We start from the raw sequence: 25149 nt of genomic DNA on the forward strand, positions 1-25149 counted from the left end.
AGCTTTAACTTTTACATATATAAAACATGTTATCATGATTCCAGACATAAAAATTATCTGTTAAGACAATACTGAATTTTTAAAAAAATCTCACGTACTGCATGGAGCACTGGGTGCTATACGAAAACAATGAATCGTGGATCACTACATCAAAAACTAGTGATGTATTGTATGGCGACTAACATAACATAATAAAATAAAATTAAAAAAATAATAAAAATCTGATAAATCCCTAAGTGATTGAATGATGACAATGCATCTTAAAAATATCATCCTTCAAGACATACAAAGTAGAAGCAGCAGATGCAACAAAATCAGGCCCCTTCTTCTAAGAGCACAGCCTTTCTGAAGGCACACCCACCCCCCGCTCCGACACATTCAATCACATCACTTTGTAACTACACACAACGAGGAATCCATCACCCTGTATAGCTGCTCACTGTTAACATGGAAAGAAGATTCAACAGAACAGCGGGATCAAATCCTCAATCTTTCTGGGAGAAGATACGAAAAGATCTGAAAACACTTATGCCGGAGGCATTTCACCAGTAAAATACAAGGACGAGGTGTTAACAGGTTTTAATAATCAGGTACAGTTATGTTGGCTAGCACGACTTGTGCCCTCTTCATTAGATTTGTATTAAAATCACTCTAGCAATTATTTTTTCAAGTATTTTCTTTTTCTCCAAGTCATAAAACAACCCTGCATGAGGAAAGTAATTACCAACATTCTGTATGGGGGTCACTGAAAATGCTGAGTGGTGTTAAGTCCCAGAACATCTCTATCATACACCATTAATTCTTTTGAGAATATTTGTGTTTAATAAAAAATACAAATATACATATAAATATAAAAAATACATCTTTATTTTTTGTTTTTACTTGAAATATTAATTTCCGCAGAATTCACTAAAAAAGGAAAAGGTAGATTTATGTTGACATACATGCTATGTTTTACTTCCATCATCTGGTTGATAGATCAATTGACTTTTATTAGGGATGAGATTTTAAAGGGCTCGTATGTAATTCTATGTTTCCCTTAGCAAGTTTTCAAAGCATGGGTGCCAAAGAAACTTACGCCATCATCCTTTTTATTCATGAAAGATTCTAAACTCCCAAGTCAAGAAATTTAAATAAATCGTCTATTTCTCCCACCAGCCCACAGCTATCAGCTAACATTAACAGACTTATACAAGGAGATATGAGATAAGGAGATACTACAAAAGGAGGTGTGGCCCTTAAATAGACATGGGGACTCTAATTTATAATTAACATTATCTTAATAAAAATTTACAGGAAATATACTAGCTCAAAAACTGAAGGAAATGCAATCTATTATAAAGGCTAGAAGGAAGATTTGACTGAAATTCTGAAGTTTTCAAATAAAATACTGAAGACAAACCTAGGATACTTTAAGCATTAAATAAAGGTACAATACAAGGGAAAAGAGATTTTTTTCTATTATGATATTTCATGTAGTTTTACTTCGGGTTTTCTTATTTCTTATTTTTCATCATGATTAGAAACACCCAAACATTTGGACTTTTCCAAGTCTAGGTGAGAGTCCTAATCATGATTCAGAAGGCGGCAAGTTTTTAATTCTAAAGGCATTTCCTATGGCCAACTTTTACGCCATTAACCTCTAGCACATAGAGATGTAAGCTGAAAGCCAGTGAAAATTTATCCAGACACCTTCTTCAAGAACAATGATCCCGTATCCTCCAGGCAGCCTAAAGCTATAAAACGTTAAGAACCAAAATGGATAGTATTGAAATGTTCAGAGCAGATGAAGTTTTGGTTCTCAGATGCAAAGGCTGACATCATCCAAAAATTGGTCAACAAAATGAATACTATCTTCCAACAGTTACCATATGCATTTCTAATACTCCAAGCTGAGATCCGCATCAACCTACCTTAAATATTATACTTATTCTTTAAAAAGGACATTGCCCCATCCACTCAATTATTCAACGTAGATACCAAATCCCAGTATTTCTAGACAAGCCCTTACATAGTACTAGTTGGTAACAAATCAACCCTAAATTTAGTGGAATGTTAAAGGCAATTAATTTCCTTCTGCAACTTGCTAATATTAAAAAAAAAAAAGCTATAATTTATGCAAATATATTATTAGCCTTCAAAACAAAAGGTTGAAACAAACTATAAAGAAATCAGTTAAGGTTCATAAATCAGCTATTTTAAAACAAGACCATGACCTGAGTCAATGCAATAAGATCTAGATCTAACAGAAAGTTTAGCTGATTTAAACTCTTCATCATCACGGCAAAAGTTTATCATTTACTTTGCATAAAATCCATGGCATAAAAACAATCACAGATTTCCCGAACATATAGAACACTAATTCTTGACTCAGATCCATTTATACTATCTGCAGACCAAATAATGTTTTTGCTTGATTACCTAAGAGAATTTTTTTTTTTTAAATTAATGTTGTCCCAGGAATAAGTAAGCATTTTGGCTTATAATGCCCATAAGGACAAAATCTGGTTATCCTGTTACCAAGTTATCCTGAAATCATGAATATGTAACATTTATAAATAAATGCAAAGTGTCTGTTTTCTCATTACAGTTGATTATCATTAGTCCTCCATTTGCCTGAAAATCCTAACAAGTCAGAGAATAATCACATTACAAACTGTACAATATAGTAATAATAAGGAAACAAAATTAGGCTACTTACAAACTTCCTCTTCTGGGGAGACTCAGCTCCTTCTGCAAAAGAAAAACAAAACATATATATGAGAGGCCACATTAACCTTACACTAGTAAGGCACTGAACGAGCAGATAGCCTATAATGTACCATTCTTCATTATGCTTGATTTAGCATTTTCCACAATGAAAAGATTTTAATGTCATGATTTTATGCTGGATCCTTTCTTACATTGTTCTCTTTCCACGCTGTGTTCGCTGTGTTCAAAGTAAAAACATAGTTCATCTAAATTCCAAAACAGAAAAGACATTAATCCTCTCACAGCAAGGACAATACAACACAAAGTTGAGCTACATGGCCTTAAAATTGAGCATTGGGAAAACTGGAGGAACCAAAGGACTTATCCAAAAAGGAAAGAGATAGAAGGAGGAGCAGAAATTTTATAGGATTATAATTAAATGAAAGGTGAAATGAAAAAAAGCTGTTAAATCAGACTATTTACCCCCAACAGAAATAAACTCATGCAAGACACTGTGCATACCGAAGATTACACTTTATTATGATTTTCTTCAATAAAGCAAAAGGTGTCCTTCTGGTTTTATCTTAACGTAAATGCGATTTATGACTTTGGTGACTTAAAAGTAGGTTAATGAATCTCTCAAAAGGTAACCAGACAGCAACAATAGAGTGCTTTAAATTCTTCAAAAGGGCGCTCTCACACTTACCACAAATTAAGATCACTATCCACCTAACTATAGGGGAGACTGTGAAAACAAACAAAAAAGCCAACCAAACAAATAAACAAAAAGGGATACAGAAATATCTCCACCCACGAATGAAGATTTCAGAAGCCTGGGTACTCAGGAATGATTACTTGATAACAATAATTAAAGAATAGGAAGCCATGAGTCATCAGGCTATTTAAACTCAAAAAGAACACAGTATAAATTTGAAAGACTTGACTAAATTTAGTTTTTCATTCCCATAATTACCTTTTTTTTCTTTTTTCTTTTTTTTGCCTTCCAGGAGCTTGAGCATTATTTTTTGAAAGGTGTTTCCCCCTCAACTTCAAATTCACCTTTTCTGTTCCCTATTTTTATTGGATCCTTAAATGTGTGTCACAGACAGTGGCCGCAGATCTTACTTCTAAACAGCACAATTAATTCCAGCACAGCTTGCAGAACATGGCCTTGAAATGAGCAGACCAAGGGGAGGATGCTGCTTTAAATATAACACGCCTTACTTATTAACCGGCAAATATATTCTGATACAGTTATAATAATCATATCATTGTTTAATTACAAGAAGAAACAATGAACCATTTTAGAAGCAGGAGATCTTCCTTCTCTCTAGGGCCTCAGGGTTCAGGGATGAAATGCTGTATTTTTGTTTTGTTTCGCTTTTTTCTCTAATCCTTGATTATCTCCAAGAAATTACAGTGCTTGCTCAATGTGGATGCCTGATTGTGAAACATAAGTACACCTTCATTTACTAAAACCCCTAAGGACAAGAGAAAAGTCTCTGACCAAGACTGTTTTCCTTGGGAACTGAAATGTAAATAGAAAACCAATGAGCAATTCTCTGTATGTCTATCTTTGGTAATGACAAGCACTGAGAAATGTGTTTTTGGATTCAGGTTAAAAAGAGAAAAGAAAGAGAAAAACTCCCTGGAAGTAATCGTTCACCAGACTGTGTCTATTAGAAAGGAATTACGGAAGCCTGCTGCCCAGCAAAGGCCTAGAGCTCGAGCAAGGAAACACCGTGGTCCCGTGAGTTGATCTGACAGCAGTGTAGCAAGAAAAGGAGGCAGGGCTGACGGGTTATCATTAATAACAGAGTAAATCAGATGCTGTTTCAACTCCATATGCAAATAGATCACTCAGATGATATAAGAGGCAAAGGGCCAAATGAGTGATCCCCAAATAGTTCAATCAATCATATTCCACCAAATGACCCAACCATAAGCTGGCGGCTCCGCTCCGAGAAAAAAACTGCTGAAACAGCAAGATAAGGGAGAAAAACCAACTCTGTTTTTAATCAGAAGTCTTTGCGATAGGTCTGGCATGATGAGTTCTAAACAAGAAGAAAGGTTACGGTGGGTGACCCGGCGCTGCTTGCTCCACGGGATGGCAGCCGAGGCTCCAGGATGAGGAGCAGAGGACATTTAATCGGCCACTGTCAACTGACCTGATGCTTCCACGCTAACCAAGCTGAAGGAGCTAATCCACCTGACGGTTTGAATGTCAGACTCGGGACTGGAAACTCAATTTGGTAGCAAATTGGAATCAGATGTGATGGTAATAAAGTGAGAGGAATGAATGTGCTGTGGCCAAGACCTTGTGAACAGTGGCTGCAAAAGGCGGCAGATACCAGGAGGACTAAGCAATTGCAGACCGAGCAAGGGCTGGCTCAAGCGTGGGGACCACATGCTGATCAATGCGCACCCCTCAGAAGTCAATGAGCAGCATCAAGGCATTTACTGCCGAAGCCCCTGTGGTACATTGTGTATGTGTCTTCATTTTATTTTCTTAATGTCAGGTGAAGGTCACTAACACATACTTAGATAATTAGGTAAGACATATGGTATTGGTCCGAGTCATAAACCAAAGCTTCTGCTTAGTATATCTGGAACACGCATTAATAATTTAGCATCAGGTAAGAATTAGGGGAGGGAAGAAGCGTGGGGCAAAGAGAATAAAGGTCAGGAAGTATCAACCTGAACTAAACAATATGGAATTATTAATCATCACAGGGTTAAAGACACTCTAAGAATACATTTAACAGCATTAAAATTTTTTTAAAAGATTTTATTTATTTATTAGAGAGAGAGAAAGCACAAGTAGGCAGAGTGGCAGGCAGAGGGAGAGGGAGAAGCAGACTCCTCGCTGAGCAGGGAGCCCGATGTGGGGCTCAATCCCAGGACCCTGGGATCATGACCTGAGCCGAAGGTAGATGCTTAACCGACTAAGCCACCCAGGCGCCCCAAGAACATTAAAATTTTTTAAATGGTTTTCATTGATACTGATTTCTCAGGGACTTCTAACATTTTTTTAGAATTGCTGTTTTTCATTACTTGCTCAACAGTACGATTTCCTTTGCCCCCCTTTCTAAAAGTGCTAACTAGCTTCTATGTATATTGAAAATAAGGGTGAAGAAAAGTTAATCTTGTTTGAGAATACTGTTACCTTCTTGTGATTCCTGGATAAGAGTGAAGACAAACAAGGGTCCCTCAAATCCAGTAGAGAATTCCTGGAGAATCCAGGAACAAAACAGCCCTAACAAATGATTCTGCTTCTCCCCCCACACCGCCAACCTTGGCCTCAAAAGGAGAAAATAACTTGTTTTATTCATGAACCCAAGAGAGAAAACTGCAATGTTTCATATGTACAAGCAATTTCCACAATGGTAATTTTAAAAGAATATACTATTTAATAAGTTTTTAAGAGTTATAGATACACAAATAGAACAATATGGCCACATATGTTTAGGGAACCTTTGAACTATTCTTTTTAACTAATGGGTCATTCTGTGATTTAAAAGAGAAAGGAGATTTGATTACAAATAATATACGTAGATAACCCCTCTCTAAGAGATGGAGCTTAATTCTCTTCCCCCTGAGACTGGGCTGGATTTAGTGACTCACTTCCAAAAATAGAATAGAGAAAGGGAAAATAACAACTTTTCAGTGGAGAAACCTGACAGACTAGGTCTTAACCAAGTGATCAAGGTTAACACCACCTGGTAAGTTATGTTGCTATCATGTGTCCCTGATATTATGTGATGAGAAGGGGCTTCACCTCTGTGGTTTTCTCGCTAAAAATCCTTAAGTCCAGTCTAATCATGAAAAAACATCGGGCAAACCCTAGCTGAGGGTCATTCTACAGAACACCTGACCAGTACTCTTTAAAACTGTCAGGATTGTGAAAAACAGGGAACATCTGAGAAACCGTGAGAGATTAAAGAGGGAGAGATGATGACTAAATGCAATCATGTAGGATCCTGAGCTGGTTTCTGGATCATAAAAAAGACCATTAGTGGAAAACGTGCTGATAACTAAACTCAGACTTTATTTGGATAATAGTAATGTACCAATGTTAATTTCATAGTTTTGACAAATGTATTAAGATTATATAAGATATTAACATAGTGAATGGGGTGCCTGGGTGGCTCAGTTGGTTAAGCATCTGCCTTTGGCTCAGGTCATGATCTCAGGGTCCTGGGATTGAGTCCCAAGTTGGGCTCCCTGCTCAGTGGGGGATCTTCTTCTCCCTCTTCTCTGCCCCTATGCTTGTGCTCTCTCTCTCTCTCAAATAAATAAATAAAATCTTAAAAAAGAAAAGATATTAACATAGTGGAAAAGTATAGAGAAATTCTCTCAAGTGTCTTAAAACTTTTCTATAAATTTAAAATTATTTCAAAATTTTAAAATTTCTTTCTCACACAGAAGAGAGAGAGGTAGGGAGAAAGTTAAACTGGTGGGGAGGATGGAAGGGATGAACAAATAAATATCTAAATATTCTAAGCTTATTTTAAGGAAACATTTAATCCCAATTTTTAGGAGGTTATTCAAGTCACCTATGTGAGAGAAGACTTGGTTAGGACCATCCATGAAGATGGCGAGAAGCAGTCAGATTTGAGAAACATTTTTATAGAATCTATAAAAGAACTGTATGTGGAATAAGAGAGGAATCAAGGAAGACTCTAAAGTTTCCTGCCTGAGCAAATCCAGTTTGAGGACAGAATAGTTTAGCTTGGACATGTTTCATCCAAGATGACTCTAAGAATTCCAAAGAGAAATTTCCAAATAGGTGGCTGGACTTCTATGAACCTGGATTCAGGAAAGAGGTTGGGGCTGGAAATAGACTTTGGAGTTATTACCCTATAAGTTGGCATATAAAGCCATGGGCTGGCTGAGACAGGAAAAAACAGAAAGAAAGAGGCACACCTTTATGCACTGTCACGGGCACCTCAACATTTAAAATCTTCAAGTGGGGAGAATCTTGCTACACGTTGTTAAATGGTGCATTGCACAATGCGGCAACTAGGGTTCTTAATAACAAAGAAATTGAGAAAGGCTACAAATAAAAAAAATCTATTGGGTAGATACCAGCTCTCACACAGGTGACCGGATGGTAGCACAGAAAAGATCAGAAAATGGACAGGAACCAGGAAATTAAACCCCAGCGAACACGGCCACACTCAGGACATGCCCACAACTGAATACTCAACTCAAGCCCAGCCTCCAGGGAATGTAACTTAACTGCCTGTGCACCTTTCCCTCATCACTCCTAGTGGGTCCCCCCACCGCCCTCCGTGAGTGTTAGGATGATCACACCTGGGTCTCTGCCTCAGCTGTCATGGAACAGAGAAGAATGCTAGATCCCTTCACCAGCATAGTGGGAGAATTAGTCATTGGTAAGCTCACCATATCATTGAGAGTTACAACTACTCTGCATGTACAAACCACTGATTTAGGGAAAGAGTCCCAAGAGCCAAGATGTGCAGGGCAATGTATCAGGCACTATTAGGGGCACCTAAGGAGGAAACAAAATATGACAGATTTAAAAGCTAGCTGGGGAAACGCATACACACACAAGAAAAGAGATACCACTAGGTATGAGACTATGCAGTTTTACCCGAACATGTAAACGCTAACAGTGGACAGAAAATAAAAGGGGATGAGATAACTCAGCTCATGCAGTGGGTCTGAACACAGCCGGGTGACACATTAATATCATCCAGGGAGCTTTTAAAAATACCAATGCTTGAACCCCACCTCAGGAGATCTAGAGGGAGAGCGGTTTGTTTAAGCTGTTTAGTGGACGTTAGTGCTTATTTATTTATGTATTTTGAGACAGAGCAAGCTGGAGAGGGAGGGGCAAAGGGAGAGAGAGAATCTTAAGCAGGTTCTGCACTGGCTTGACCTGGCATTAGGTTCACAGGCTTGATCTCACTACCCTGACATCAGGACCCGAGTGGAAATCAAGAGTCAGATGCTTAACCAACTGAGCCACCCAGGTGCCCCAATACTTTTAAGTCCCCTGAAGGACAATGAATTTGCATAAATCATTTGCTTTAGGATTTTTTTCTTTAAGGAATATTAGTTTTCTTGCCATCATTACAATAGTGAACTTTTAGGTTTTCAGTTATTTCCTTTGCAAGGGGAAGCGCTGGAGGGCACGGAAAGGTACCCCCCAGTGGAACTCCCTCTACCTGGTAGGGTGTAAAATTAGTGAGGAGTACAGATTCATCTGGGAATTGGGCCTCCTAAAGAGGGGATTTGGGCCCCATTTTTCTGGCCTCCGTTTCTGAGGGTCACTTGTGAATCAGGTCAGTTCACACTACAGAACCAGACCTTACATGACACTTGGTTTAGAATCAGAGCAGTGTTAACGCTTATGTGCAAACAACGCTTGAAAACTCCAGTGAACAGCCCATTAAGTAATTGGTTTTCTGCCTTAGAAGCCTGTAGAAAAGCAGGAGGTCGACCTCTAAAGATCTGCTTGGACATTCACATCATTTAACCCGTAAAACGTCACTAAAATCCCTCAGTGGGAATGTGAGATGGGTGGAGAATCCCAAAGGATCTCCTCTTTCTTGCAGGTTCTATTTCATTCTATTTTTGTATCTATAAACACTTAAATGTATTTATTTGTGGTAGTAAAGCTCAACACAATCAACTGTAAAAGGTATACACAAAATGCTTGCTGGGTTTTCATATCCATTTTCCTTGATCAAAACCACATCCTCACTTTCTTTTAATAAAAGAAGAAAGTGGCTACCATCTGGCTTTCTTGCCAGGTTGGCTTTTTTCTGCTGTGAACCCAAGTAATCAGCTACTGTCCTCTTGACTTGGCATTAGGCTCACAGGCTCTTTCTATAGACAAAGTTTCTAAGTCACAATATGGCTATCTGTCTCTTTTGGTTTTAGAAGCTCTCATCAAAAACTCAGTCTAAGAATTCTACAACATAATCTCCCAGCTGTCTGACAGGACCCTCAAGTCTTCCCACTGAAAGCCCAGGGGAGACTAGCAATTGCCTTCTCCACAAAGCCAGGAGGTGCTGGGAGCAAAATCTGAATCAGTGTCATCCAGTTCCAATTCCCCCCCCTTACAGTGCACTGTGAAAATGTCAGACAGGAGGGCAGAGTGTGTTGTGCCAGGCCCTGGGGATAAAGGACTCCATTTGCTATAAACTTTAATGTTGAAAAACCTGGAATAGAGGCCTTTTTCAAGTATGCAACAGGACCAAGGGAGGAAGTGATCAGTTTTCTGTAAGGAGGGTCAGTACTGCTTATCGCCCAATGATGCTACCTGTTATTTGTGATAACAAAACCTGCTGGAACTCACACTACTCTCAACCCCAAGGCTTAGCTCAGGTTCAGGGAAGCTAATGACAAAGTTCATTTGCTTTGGCCAAAGTAAGTGGGTTCAGAGATGGCATGTGATTCAATCTGGGAAAACAAGATGCAAAACAATATGTGTTCCAGGATCCTGGGAAAGAACTGCCTCCCTTTTCTGAGAGCTAGCAGGAAGGAAGGAGCACTAACGCCAAGAAGTTAATGGCAGCCATAGGGTAGACAGACATGGAAGGTGGCAGACAAGACAGACAGCTAGAAACTGGGTCTTGGGTGATACCTTTCATACATGACACATGAACCAGTTGATTCCCTTTACTGTTTTAACCAGTTTAACTTGTGTGTTCTGTTCCTTGCAGTTCAAATATTCTAAAGCGACACACTACTTGCATCTGGTTTTTCTTCAGCAGCAACTGGGAGTTGGCTAGGCATCCTCAGGAGTGGGCGAGAAAAGGGATATTCCAGAAAAGGGAAGAGATGTAGGAAGCCCAGGCGGAGCGAAAGAATACACAGCTCTTAGTAAATTCGGAATGGCTGGAACTGAAGATAGGAAGAAAAGTCAACAGGACAAGAATATGGAGGCAGAGACAGGGTCAAATCACAAAGTTCTTCGAAGAGCTTGCCTTTATGCTATTGGCAATGAGGAGTTCCTGTAACATTTTATTTTTTTCTTTTTTTTTTAAAGATTTTATTTATTTATTTGAGAGAGAGAAAGAGACAGTGAGCACAAGTTGGGGGAAGGGGGCAGAGGGAGAGGGAGAAGCAGAATCCCCACTGAGCAAGAAGCCAGACACTGGGCTTGATCGTAGGACCTGGGGATCGTGACCCGAGCCTTAGGCAGACACTTAACCAACTGAGCCACTCAGGCACCCCTATAACATTTTAAATAGGAGAAAATAATGGTCAAGTCTGCATATTAAAAAAGATCACTTTGCCATCAGGGTGTCAAATGGCTTATTAAGGACAATCAGGAAAGGAATTAGGTGGCTTATAAAGTTGTCTGGGAAGCATGGTGGAGTAGGGACCAAGGAAGAGGCAATGGGGAGGTCAGAGAGGAGCAGATTCAAGATAGAAATGTGTACAGGATCTATAAGGTGTTGAGAATAAATGCTTAACTAATGGGAAGGTTTAGAACCTTAGGAGCTAAGGGCAGGGTGCCATGCAGAGATGAGGAAAAAGGGCCATCCAAAAGCACAGAGGACCTTTCAGAAGTTAAATAAAAGAAATCTGAATGGATGAGGGGATAGAAAATCCATTTAAGTTAGACCACAGGATCCCTGATGGGCAGGAACGTGAGATAAAGTTCCAGAGTAATGTAAGAGCAAGGGTCAACATCCTGGGTCTTTCTTACATGAAAGTTACACACCAATCATCACAAACCCCTTTTCTACTTTATGATTTGTACACACAGGGCAGAAGTGGTTTTTCTTTACTAAGCTCATCTGCCTCCCTCCACTTAAGAACAGCACCTCACATCCACTGTGTGCTGAACATGATCTCATTTCATCTTCACCAGCATTTCCATTTTACAGAACTGAGACAGAGACAGGTTAAGGAGCTTACACAAGGTCACAGAGCTGGTAAATGGCTTAACCTGTCTTTGAATACACATCAGCCAGAGTCCAGAGCAGTTTAATTATTTTTCATCCCCAAGGAAGACTTGGTCGATCTGCACTGGGACCCCGCCTCGTGTAGGCTATCAAGGTGTATTCGTAGTTGATAACACATTGGCAGTTACTCTCAGAAAGGGATGCTACAGATTTTTGCAGCTCTTTCTAAGCAAATTTCACACAAATTATTTCTTACAGATTGACTGTATTTGAAGCAAAGCCTTGAAAACACATTACTTTTAACACAGACCTATTAAAGTAGAAAAAAGCATAACGAGTCAAATATCCAGCTAACCCTAAGTAAATGAGCAAATTGAACAAGCTTCCTTTACCTGGTTGCTGACATTTCCTAACAGGTTACACCTTTGACTTCAAAATATCAAGCATGGCAATCAGACATTTGTAACCACACTGCCTTCCAATTCCATATTATGCACGGGAACTCTACTTCTAAGTCAGACTTTACACTTCCTACATGGGTTGCTGAATAATAGCTAGTACTTATATTAGTAACATCTCCAGTTTGCTAAGTGTTTACTACATACTAAAGTGAAGGGCATCTTATTTCCTGAGGGTTGGTAGCTTCCAGCACAGTCAAATTTTATTTTATGTGCTTATTTTGTTCTCTAAGAACAAAGGACTATTTCTTTCAAGAGAAAGCGTGTCCTTTTTGAAATGAAAGAAACTCCTTTAGATCCAATTGGAGGAGTCACAATCCTTCACAACAAAAGAAGCTAAATAAGAAAACATACTAGATCAGCCAAACTTTAGGCTAAAAAAAAAAAAAATATTTAAGCTAATTGTATACTTCATAATGATTAAATGGACAAGATATAGATTCACATACACGTATATTCTATCATTAAGTCAATGCTAGAAAGCGTCCTTAAAAATCTTCCTTTCCCTGTCTAGGACTCAGTCTCTTGAATTATAAAATGAGGATATGACAGTTGATGTCCTAAGGTGTTGAGAAGATGAATGAGAATACAGGTCCTGCATTAAGCCCAGGTCTCAAACACGAGAGCACCCTAAATGTCAGCTATTGCTATGTTAGCACGCTACTCACATTAGACGAGGCACGTAGGGCACAAGGGAAGAGCTCCGAGAAACAGAAATGAGGAAAATCAAAGAAGGAGCAGAAAAGACCCCTCCTCCTCTCTCTCTCAATGTGGAACCCAGCCACTGTTCTGGGAACCACCTGGAAGATTCGAAGCCCATCGGGCTTCAGTGGAAAAATACACTGTTACTCATCATCAGGAAAATGCCTGTAACAGGAGATCAAACGCAAAGTCTAGATATTTAGAATTTTAATTGCCTTTAAGAGAGTGCAAGTTTAGAGACCCTTCAGGACTATAAAATTAAGGTCACTGTGGACAAGTTTTGTGATTTTCTTTTTTCCCTTAGAAGAGTCTTATGAAGATCTTGATAAATACGCGTATCTGCCCTGCCACTTAACTATGTTTCTTGTTACTTGGGAAAGCCTGTGACCTACAGTGAGCTTAGATAAAAAGCCAACACCGCACAGCTGTGCCCCACAAGGCTTCACAATTTTTTCAGTTCTTCCATCCATTACCCGCAAATTATAGTAAATTCAAAGTATTGATCTGCACACCCCTATATGGGAAGAAAGTTACCATCGACTTTTATTGCTTATTGTTGGTACAATTCCCTGGAATCAATAAAAGCTGCAATGTTCATAAGCTTCTAAAAAGCTAGTTAATATAGTGGATATGAGACACCCCGTAGGATCAGTATAAATCTACAGGATTCTTCAATAGAACAGTGGCTGGCAAACATCTTCAAGGTTCAAAAGCTTTATTTGATTTTAAAATCTTCTCATTACCCAGGAAAACACATCTGTGACTGGGAATAAAAATTAAGCAATTAGAGAGAACCCCACTTAACGGATCTTCACTTTTACCTTTTGGTTCCCTTGCATTCCCACACTGATGTCACTGTCCAATCCAGAGGCAATTATTAAGAGTTGTGATCATTTTTTAAAAAGTGTATCTTAACACCAATTTAAGATAAGTTTCCTTGACAGTAGCTTCCAGGTTCGATCAAAGGAGGCCAGTTTGCCCATAAACAATATTTCAACTGCCCCTAATTCAAAGAATCAATATCCTTTTATGAACCAATTTTTAAAAATCAGACAATAATTCACAGGTTCCATTAAAAGTATGGACAACCTTAATACAAAAAGAAAAGGGCTTTTTATAGAACCAGGAACCAGAATTGGATGAGACTATCTGACCAGTGATAGAGAATTTATTCAGCTGAGATTAATCATTTTTATTTACTAAGGACACCTGAGAGTTTATCTAGCAGTCACTCTTCTGAAAGCCCATTTTAGTGTAGAAATTTACTGGCAAATCAGCTCCAGGGAGCTCTTGAAGTGCTGTATGAGGCTAATACCCACAAGTCTGCTTTCTTCTGACACTCTTCTCCATCTAAATGCAAAAGACGACACTTAAAATGTACATACAAAATGTACGAGGGTGATGGAAGATTAATGACACACATATTCAAATAATCAATAATGTGACTTAAGCCTTTAATGGTACTGAAATTTATTGTAAGGAGGTCACAGAATAAAATAAACAATTGGCTTATGGGGGATATATTTTACTTAGTAATAGGTCCTATTTGTTAAAGGGCACGGTATCTGACTTTTAAAATTATTTTCCCCAATGTGGTATTTCAAGTAACAGCACCTGGAAGATGCTGGCATTGGGAGCCCCAAGACTGATGAACACGAGTTAAGGTATCTCCTATTTCCTACTTTGCACCTCCCCCTGCATAACCACCATGAAAACCGGCACTGCTCTGCCTGCCGCCACAATTCCACCCATCAGCTCTGCCCTGGTAAGTGCCAGGCACTGTGCTCCATGTTTTCTCATACAGGATTTCACCGGAGACTCACTCCAGCCCCGCAATTACAGAGAGCGTTACCACCACTTCTTCTGTTGGGAAAACCGAGTTTTGGAAAAGTTACACTGTGATTTGCTCAAGGTCAGAGGCCTCGTGAAGGACAGCAGAGCAAAGACACAAGTGGGCTGATGGACCCTGTTTCCATACTGCGCCAGTCGTGGTCGTTCAATTGGCGAACACTTTTATGGGAGAAATAATAAATCCTTATTTATTTAAACTGCTATTAGTTTTCTGTTGTTTGCAGCTAAATATATTCCTGATACTCTCCAAAAACAGTTCATACTGAACTTTTCAAGTCACCTTTGGAGCAGTGTATCCAAAGGCCCACTAGGCATCGAGACAATCCTGGCACCACCAATTATGAGCATTAGAAGGGCTGGTGTTTGCTACCCAAAGAAAATGACCAAATGTTCTCGAAATTAAGATTAGATTCTATGAGAAACAAAAACTTTGACAACATGGATTACAGATCTGTCGATGTGGTTCCTTTTTTCAAAACAGATTTGGGAGGGCTGCACAGTGTGCGTTAATGACTGAAGTTAACTAAAGAGACTCCAAACTTAAGGGCATCACATTTGTGACAGTTAATTAGCAGAAAATATTACACTGCAGTGAAGTTTCTGCCTTTAAAAAAAAAAAAAAAAAAAGGCATCGAAAGCAATAAAAGGCTTCCGGTTTTCAGTTGCTTCTTCCCAGACTGAATTCTGTTCTCATTGCAAAGACAGAATCCTTCTCTCAAAGTCAAAATGATCCCTTGTGATGTTTTTGGATCACAAGGATTACAAAACGGGTGGATGTTTAAATTTGGGACCTAAGAAAGTTTTCATAAGGTGGCCTCTCATTTTTGTTGACTGAAAAAATAAAGCAATTTCCAAGCAGGAAGATTTTCCCTTTGTAATATGTGAATGTAGCCATTTGTAATTCAGGGGTGAACTGAAGTGGTTTCCACTTTGGTTTCTATTATACTAATTAGGTTCTTCCTTTGAAAAATCAGAAGCATAATAGACCTTACTGTACTGATATGATTACTATATCACACAGAAGCTCTGTGTTCTCATGATGGATTACACTGGATTACTTTGGAAACCTGAAACTGACAGTTGATTTTGGACTCACTGTCTATTGAATGAAAGCAAACAACAATAACAGTAAAAGCTGAGAAGACATATGTGTAGGATACTGAAATAGTCGTATGCTTATCTCATTGAAACTACAGTGAATAAATTAAAAAAAACACAACTGACAATACTATACAATATCATGAACAAAGACAGGGAATCAACTGTAGATCATTAAAGAATACAAAGTCACAGGCAGTTGAACTATCTTTGAAAGCCACACTATTTAGAAAAGCTCATGGGGGTGCCTGGGTGGCTCAGTCGTTAAGCGTCTGCCTTCAGCTCAGGTCATGATCCCAGGGTCCTGGGATCAAGCCCTGCATCGGGCTCCCTGCTCCGCGGGAAGACTGCTTCTCCCTCTCCCACTCCCCCTGCTTGTGTTCCCTCTCTTGCTGTGTCTCTCTCTGCCAAATAAATAAATAAAAAATCTTTAAAAAAAAAAATAGAAAAGCTGATGAATTTACACTAATGTTTTTAAAGGGTTCTACCACTTTTAAATGCTAGTTAAAAAAAGAAAAGTAAACTTAATTACACTAAATTGAATTATTTATTGAACAAAAAAAATAGTACCTAAGTAAAACAGACTGTTAAAGAATTAGATCATTTTTTTAATTGAGATATAATTAACATAGAACATTGAGTAAGTTTGAGGCGTGCAACATATTGACTTGATACATTATGTTGCAATATGGTTGCCACATTCTACAGTGTCGCATAATTACTATTTCTTCTAGTGGTAAGAACAATTAAGATCTGGTCTCTTAGCAAGCTCCATGTTTACAATAGTTTTATGGTCTATAAGCACTGTACTGTATATTAGATGTCCAGGACTTATCTACTAGTTTCAGTATGGACTCTTAAACCACATTTCTTCACACCCCCAGCTCCTGGTAACCACCATACTTCTGTTTTTTCGAGTTTGGGTTTTCATAGATTTCACATAGAAGAGATTATAGGTCTCTTTTAAAGAAAGAATGTAAATACAAACCTCTGTGCTAAATGTGATAACACTAGTTGAATCAAGTTGATAACCCACACATGCCTAGGCTCACCAGGAGGAAAGTGCTTAAGTGGCAAAGTCTCTGAGAGGCAGCCAGGCAAAGTGGCTCAGAATACTTGGCTTAGGAGTGGTGCCTGGGTAACTCAGTTGGTTAAGTGTCTGACTCTTGATTTCAGCTCAGGTCATGATCTCAGGGTCCTGGGATCAAGCCCTGCATCGAGCCCCTTATTGTATCAGGCTCCCCGCTCAGCGGGGAGTCTGCTTGTCTCCCTCTCCCTCTGCCCCACCCCCTGCTCTCTCTCTGTCTCAAATAAATAAATCTTAAAAAAAAAAAAAAAAAGAATACTGGTTTAGGAGTATGGCCTTGGGCAAAGTACTTAACTTCTCTGTGGCTCTCTTCTCTCACTGGAAATTATAGGTAATAATAGCCCAGAGTGTTATTGTGAAGATTCAATGAAATAATACACATAATGTACCTAGAAAAGTGACTGGCATACATCGAGCATGCTAATATTAGGTTATTATTCTATTTTAAATATTCATGCACAAATCTGACATTGCAACCTTAAGGTTTTGCAATTTAAAAGTATAAAGTGTTCATCTACATAATAGGTAGTTAGGCTGATGTATCTTCTGTGCACCAAAGGACAGATGAAAACCAGTAATAAATTCAAATATTCTCTAAGCCTGCTTAAATGAAAGCTTAAAGAATCTATCTTTGCATTTCTTATTGATACTCTCAGGTGCTTTCCAAATGAGCTCTGCTTCTTTAAAACTAAACCAAAACAGATTACCCAGGCAGTTGTAAATGCCATTTATCAAGCATGAAGTCCATCTCAGTGGAAACCAAACTTCCTCAAAAAGCCAGATTCCATTTTTATCCCCACACATGCTAAACAAGTTGGCATATGTTCCAAGGATTCTATTGTGCATATTTTAAACAGACCCTTTTTACCATGTGTAGGTTTCATTAAATTACAAGTGAAAAGGTATTTCTTGCTCTGACCGGGGAATAATGCTAGATTTGTTGTCTACTCTGCATTCTTTATTTTTCTCAGTCTACCTTTCATCAATAAATAACAGTGTTGCTTTAACTAAAAAGTGTGGAAAACTCTGATTGAATTTTCCACTTCAAAGTACACAAAATCATTTCATCTAACATGCTGTGCTGGAAAATCTATGCTCCATTCTGACCTCCTGTTGCAGTCTATTTCAAGTGTTGGTGATGCGCCGTGTCACACTGCATGGCTGGTGAAGGAGAGTAAGCATATTGACTGAGAAATGTTTTGAAAAACCCCTATTCCACATAGATCCCAGCTACTGTCAAAAATCACAAAAATGTTTGCATTTTGTCTGTGCAAGAGCATGACCGAGCTCTGGGAGAAATTCCCACAATAAATAAAACGAGCTACCAGCATAACTCTCCATCTAAACAAGACGGTGCTGGGCTTGGGGCGAGGGGGATGGGGTGGGGGCCAAGGTTCAGCCCAAATAATATGCTCAGAGGTGTCTAAGAGAAGATGTTATTAACTGTGCCCTTCCTTTAACCTATTTGCAAGGTTAAAATAAAATTTAGCAGAAGAGATTACCACCACTACTGAGAAGGCACAACTCAGCCGGCAGGCAAGGAACACACCGGAGGAAAGGTAATATATTGATTGACCTTTCCTTCCAATTGCAGTCCAGGCAGCTAGCTGTCTTTTTTCATTTGGAGGGATATGACAGCTGACCTAGCTTATTTTCTTGGACTAGCAAACTAGGACAGTCCTTGGACAAGTTAGGCAGCCGAGACCAGTATACCCTACAACAACATAGCACTACAACACTAACACTGTTATTAAGTGGGAAACCCTAAACAATAACGCTGTCATCAGAGAGCCTTCTGAGTTAGAGCTCTTCTTTCCTCCAAAAATGAAAGCTTCCTTATCAGAAAGAAGTGGGGAGGAGGTTTTCCAGGTATACAGAATGCAGTCAATATGAATTAATTCACAGTCCTTGAAATAAAGAGCAACAGGGTCCACGTAATTTCACATTTCCCAAAGAACGTGGTTTATGGGTATCGCTTGACAAGAAAAACTTAAGTTTCTGGACAAAAGGCTCTGTATTCACTTAAGCTGGAGAAGCACAAAATTAAATACAATGCAGAGCATTTACTTGATGCAAGATTTTTCCATTAGCATTTTATCTAACAAGAGCAAGGGGCACAGTCAGCAGTGCTCTGGAAAATAATGGGTTCACGGAACACTTTGGGGGGGAAACCCCACTTAAGGCATGTGCATAGAACATGCTTTAAGAAATGCAGGTTTAACTGAACCTTTGTTTTAGCACCACGGTAGGACAACCATAAGAAAAGCAGAGACCAAATTACTGCTACGTAATATGCCAGTTACTGTACTCGGTAACTTTGAATTTCTCTATGATGAAACAGCGAGGTGACCTATGCTGTAATTCAATCAAGTGTCCCCTATTATACCTTGCAAGACTGCACAACTAATCCAAGAGGAGACTGCAAACAAGAGCTATACAAACAAATCCCTGGTACATCCAGTGATCTAAAGAGCTCAACACAAAGCATAAAAACACTAGTATTCTATAGGCCTAGAGTTCATGCAACAGACAAACCCAGTAAATAAAAACTATCACTACGTCCATGTGTTTATAACACCAATGGAATAACAGAGCTGGGCCCCTATTTATCAATGGCCAAGACTTATCTTGGTTTTCTTTTCACTATTGGCAGATTTTCTGATCTCCCTGAACAAAATTCCTATTTTTCAGACTTGGACTTCCACTTAGGATGTAGACAATCACAAGAGACCATTACTCTCAACAACATGAATGAAGATATGAAGAAAAACGAGAAATGAAAAGTGGAAGTTTGGCTGTTTCCTCCCTGTCCTGCCATTCCACCTAGGTTGAGAGCCAGTCATGGGCCTCTTGCTTCAAGAGTTTATAACTTTCTGGAATTTGCTTTTCTTTTTAGGTTTACTGATGCCCTTAGCTTTTTTTTTTTAATTATTACGTTATGTTAGTCACCATACAGTACATCATTAGTCATTAGGTTTTTTTTTTTAAAGATTTTATTTATTTATTTGAGAGAGAGAATGAGATAGAGAGAGCATGAGAAGGGGGAGGGTCAGAGGGAGAAGCAGACTCCCCGCCGAGCAGGGAGCCTGATGCGGGACTCGATCCCGGGACTCCAGGATCATGACCCGAGCCGAAGGCAGTGGCTTAACCAACTGAGCCACCCAGGCACCCAGTCCCTAGTTTTTGATGTAGTGTTCCATGACTCATTATTTGCGTATAACACCCAGTGCCCTTAGCTTTTTATTTTTTTTTTAAACTATGATAGTGTAGTTGACCTAGCTGGTTTTGATTGTTAAGGTAACAGCAGCAGTCTCTTGTCATTGTTTATATCCCAAGTGGAAAAGGAAGTCTGAGAAATAAGAGATTTTGCTTCTTTGTGAGTCCCTAATTTTGAGGAGGTCAAACATTTTGAATAAATCAGTAGAAACTGAGGTAAATAATATTTAGGTCCAGAAAAAGTGTGTCCCTTCTATGTCACACCACTTGAGCAAGGGTGCTGAGTCATTCCACTCTCCACTAGAGCTGGGTCTGGGTACGGCTGTGACCCACAGATAAGAAGAGAAACAGGCAGTGCAAAAAGATGAACAGATAACCAAGATCTGGGTGTTATCAGACCAAGACTCAAAAACAACTATGCTAAAGGATAGAGTGGTAAACGTACGTGACAAGATGACATAGGAAATTTCTGTACAGAGGTAAAAACTGCAGTAATAATGAAGCACAAAAGGGGAAATTGAGGCTGAAAGACAGGACACCAGAATGAAACAGACTTACCAGCTGACTGGGCAAAGCAAAGCAAAGTTTAAGTCAAAACGACAGATATTTTCCAAAATGAATCACCAGAAGAAGTAAAACAAAACAAAGCCAAAAGGTAAAAGGAGTATCAAAGACCCACAGGACAGTATAGAACAGCTTACATAGGTATACACAGAGTCCTAGAAGGAGAAGAGAGAAAATGAGGTAGAAGATATATTTATTTGAAAAGACACTGGACTAGGACTTTCAAGAAAGAAAAAAAAGAATGATGGAAGGCATCCATCCACATATCCAAGAGGCGCAGTGAATCCTGGGCAGAATAAAAACAAAGAAAGCCATACTTGGGCACATCACAGTTAAATCTCTTTTTCAGGCGGAAGAAGGTAAATGTGTGTGTGTGGGGGGGGGGGGCAATGGCAAGCAAATGCCGCCCCTCAAAAATTAATGTAAAAATGTTAACAAAGGCAACAGAGTTGTCTAGATAAGCAATCCAGCTACCAAAAGATATCGTGGTCTGTGAGAATTAGCCTGCAAGTGTGTCTGAGCTGTCGAGGATGCTCTTCCTGAGTATCGCTAAGAAACGAACTCCTTCCAAAACCCTACCAGGATCCACAGAATCCCCAGGCAAGAGAAGAGTAGCCTGGCTAAATGTCTAAATTACTTTTTCAGAGTTGCTGTTTATGTTTTGATCGGTTTTTCTTTTTGCCTGAGGGCCAGGGGGCTAGAGAGGCACAGAGGATACAGAGATCCTTGAAGGCAAAGGGATGATTTCAGTAATTCCTCATAAACCTACAGCCAAATTGGGTAACCTGTACTTAACCCATTCTGTGATCTTTTCACCCCTAGATTAAAAAGATTTCCTACACCCTTCCTCCAAATAAATTGCAAATCTCATTTTGGCCAATTACCTGTTACACACATCTTTGGCAAGCACAATTCTGATGACTCTGAGAAAAGCCAACAAATGTAATTCACGACTTTTCTAAAGCCCTTGGTGGGGAGCGAAGTCCACATTAGGACAAAAGATGCTGAGCTACAACCAATCAAGGCACCTATGCATACTTAACCTTTGCCAGGTGGAAGACAAAAAAGGAGAAAGATCGTGACATAAGAACCTGTGTTTGAGAAGAGGGACAGGCCAAACTTTTTCCTCCTTCATGTTTTCAGTCACAACATTCAAGCAGACTTCAAGTAGAAATTCTAGCAATTCTGAAAGCCACAGTGATTGTGGTCTTTACAAGCTTGTTCTTCTTTTTACCTGTGTTTTGAAGCCCAATCCCATCCTTTTCTTAAAATCAGAGGCAAATAAAACCGAATACCATTTACTGGATAATAAATCAGATGTTGGAAAGCAGTACCAGGAAAGACATAAAACTTTGACAACAAAAAATAGAAATTTAAAACATTCTGAAAACTGCAACAAGGGGGTCCTCTGGGGTGTTGGTAATGCTGGGTTTTTTTGTGGTTGTTTTTGGGGGGCTGTTACATGGGTACAGTGTGTAAAAGTTCACTGACATCTGCACATTTTGGCTATGTGTACTCTTACAGAAGAAGAATTAGTGTCTAAGATCTGTGGGACAATATCAAGCTTAAAATATGTGTTATATTTCAGTAAAAATATGTTTTTAAAAGACTAGGTAGGAATTCTTCAAAAAGCAGCAGGCTGCACTCACCTTCAAATCAGGGCACTAAATCCCAGTGCCTGCCTACGAAACGGATACTAAGCATATTCTACTGGAACTGAATTCCACAAGACATGTTTTAGCACTGTGATTCTGAATGCTTTAGTACTGGATTTATATCACACCTTATAGATAGCATCACAGAGAAGAAGTAATGGGAATCTACCTTCCTTAGAATTACTTGTATGTGTCTAAGTAGAGAGATATTAAGCTGAAAACAATGGGGTGCCTTTTGCCGATTTTTTAATTGAATTGTTAGAGGAATGTGGGATTCTGTTAAAGCCAAAATCCTTATAAATTAGGATAAACACACTTAGGAACCATAAGGAGAATAAACACTTTTCAGACAACTTTGCAGCAATACAAAGATTCAGAGTAGTGTATTATCAGGTGGAAGAGAGTGGTATGGAGGCCAAAGGATGTATCTGACACTTGAGGCAAAGAGAACATCACCTCAAGGATAGTGACTGCCTTCCTTGTGAACCCTGAGAAATACTGGCTGGTACAGGGCATCCCCTAGGAAAGAGGCACGGTCCCTCTTTATAAAGATGGTGGTGGCAAAGCACATAACATGGAGCCTATGTACAGGGAGTAACCGGGTGTGAGTCCTGGCTTCACCTTGTACTAGCTCTGTGGCCTTGGACAAGTTAGGTAACTTCTCACTCCTGCAAAGGCAGTGAACAACTCTGCACAGGTTGCCCTGCAGAAGATCACCGTATACGCGTGGTCCCAAAATTCAACATGAGATTCTTCTTGGCCACGAAGAAAGGGAATTAATCATTTGTCATGTGGGAAGACATTGTGCTTTGAGTGTGATGTTTACTGTCATAGCTGCCCCCTGGCAACTGGCAAATGGTGCCCACAGGAGTTGAGAATGACCAACACAGACTGTTGCCCAGTAGAGTTAAAAAAACGAGGAGGGGAGAGATGAAAATACCATTGATCCGCCCATTGCAGGGTCTTCCTTATGATCCAAACCATAATAGCCTTTACCTATCTATTTATGTCTAACTGACATCTGCTGCCCAATCTGTTATATGCTGTAATAACAGGAGGTTGCCTTAAATTCATGAGAGACGTCCCTGCTATCCTTCGTGAGTTGTCTATGCCCCTCAGCCAGTCTTAACACAAGCCAACTAACTGTGGTAAAATCAATGGAAAGGTAAGGTTCCCCCCCCCCATTCTTTAGAAACACCCAATAGCTGTAGCAATTTTTTGGAATGTTTTATATTTCTATTGTTTTTGCTTTTAAAGGCTTATAGCTTTCACTGTTGCTTTCCAGCATCATAACTTAGTGCCCAGTAAAAATGACAGAAGTTTTTGTGTAGCAGAGTTGCCCTTCCCATTCTGTTTCTTGATCTGGGTGCTCGCTGCACAGGATTGTTCAGTCCGTGGCAATCCACCAAGGTGTATGCTTCTAAATATATATTATATTTCAATAAAAAGTATTATATACATGGACACCCCAAGCACACACAATTAAAAAAAACAACAACAACAATTTGTCCACCAAGTTGCAAGTGCCAGGCATGTGCCAAGGGCACCACGTGTGGGAAAGCATCTCCCTCAGCACTTCAGCTATGGCCATCACGAGCGGCAAGACTTCATGCTGAAGAGCAGGGACTCCAAGCCAGGCTGACCGGGTTCGAACGCTGGCCTCTGTGTCACGAGCTGTGCGAGCTTGCGCAGGCGACTTAACTCCACCATACTTTGGTTTCCTCGCCTACAAAATGCCGCTCCCAGTACCACCCTCCTCGGGTTGCTGTGAGGAATGAAGGAGTTGGTCCAGTGTGCAAAGCCCGGGGAACCACGTGGGGCACATGCCCGGGCTGCGTGTTAGCTATTCCGTGATCTGTAGTCGCCATACTTCCCTCACGCAAGGCTGCTCCCACTTGTGCGGCAGGAAGTCTCCCTTAGAGCCTATCTCCTGGCCTATTTTTGCTTGGGGAGATTCAAGGGTAGAGGACGGGACAGAATTAATCATACTGCTCAGCCCAGAGCATATGCTTGTCACACATCGGCTTGCTTACTTTACAATATTTTCCTATTTTCCACTTCTGTGCCCTCCACTCTTTCCCTGACTCCAAGCAACCCTCCTAATGCCCCGGATGGATATTCAGCTATTTGTATGAACTCCTGGAAAATGTCAATTATATGGTATGCATCTATTTTTTTTTTTTTAAGTAGGCTCCATGCCAATCATGGAACCCAACATGAGGCTTGAACTCACGACCCTGAGATCAAGACCGGGGCTGAGATCAAGAGTCGGGTGCTTAACCGACAGAGCCACCCAGGTGCCCCTGGTGTGCATGTATTTTTGATTGATGATAAAAGTGTGGTACCACAGAATTGAATTTCTAAACTTGTTTTCACACAGTGACATGCTTTTGGTTCTGTCCTCATTCCTGCGTGCCTCCAGGCTGCTTCTTCGACCTGCTGGACGCTACAGGAAGGCATCCATCCTATTTTCCCAGTCACCCTCTCAAACTGTCTACACCCACGATACTCCCGAACTTTCTGGAGCAACAACAGTGCTGCAAGAGGCATCTGGGCACACGTCCTCGGACACAGGCCCCTTTTTCCAGATGGAGATGTCAGGGTCACAGGGCAGACCATGCCCAGTTTAACTAAGAGCTGCCAGTTTACTCCCCCAGACAGCCTTATCACTCTGGGGACTGGCTGTACCAGACATTTCAGTACAACAACCTTCTTAATGAAGGAGATAGTGTTATTGCCCCAGCGTACTGATGAAGAAAGAAGAGGCTTCTGCTCAGTCCCATAGCTAGTCCACATCTGCCTGATCTCAAAGCCTCTGAGCATCCCATCATGGAGGGTCACGTCAAGGGCGCACCCTCCACGCCACCCTCATGTCACACTCCCTCCATTCCGGTCCGGCAGACAGCTTTCCTGTGTGCGTTATGGAGTGCTCACCTCTA

At 40.0% G+C, this 25149-nt stretch overlaps 1 protein-coding gene across 11 annotated transcripts in view; it reads right to left on the reverse strand.

Moving 5' to 3' along the window:
- The window catches only part of MAST4 (microtubule associated serine/threonine kinase family member 4), a 550957-nt gene that overhangs the window by 250680 nt on the left and 275128 nt on the right, over positions 1-25149 (reverse strand). For all 11 annotated transcript variants that reach the window (XM_078067256.1, XM_078067255.1, XM_078067252.1 and 8 more), the window contains one exon: positions 2702-2733. In XM_078067256.1, coding sequence (XP_077923382.1) covers positions 2702-2733 — 32 coding nt within the window. The remainder of the gene's footprint in view (positions 1-2701; positions 2734-25149) is intronic.

This window comes from Halichoerus grypus, chromosome 2 (assembly GCF_964656455.1).
Source record: "Halichoerus grypus chromosome 2, mHalGry1.hap1.1, whole genome shotgun sequence".
Lineage (NCBI taxonomy): Eukaryota > Metazoa > Chordata > Mammalia > Carnivora > Phocidae > Halichoerus > Halichoerus grypus.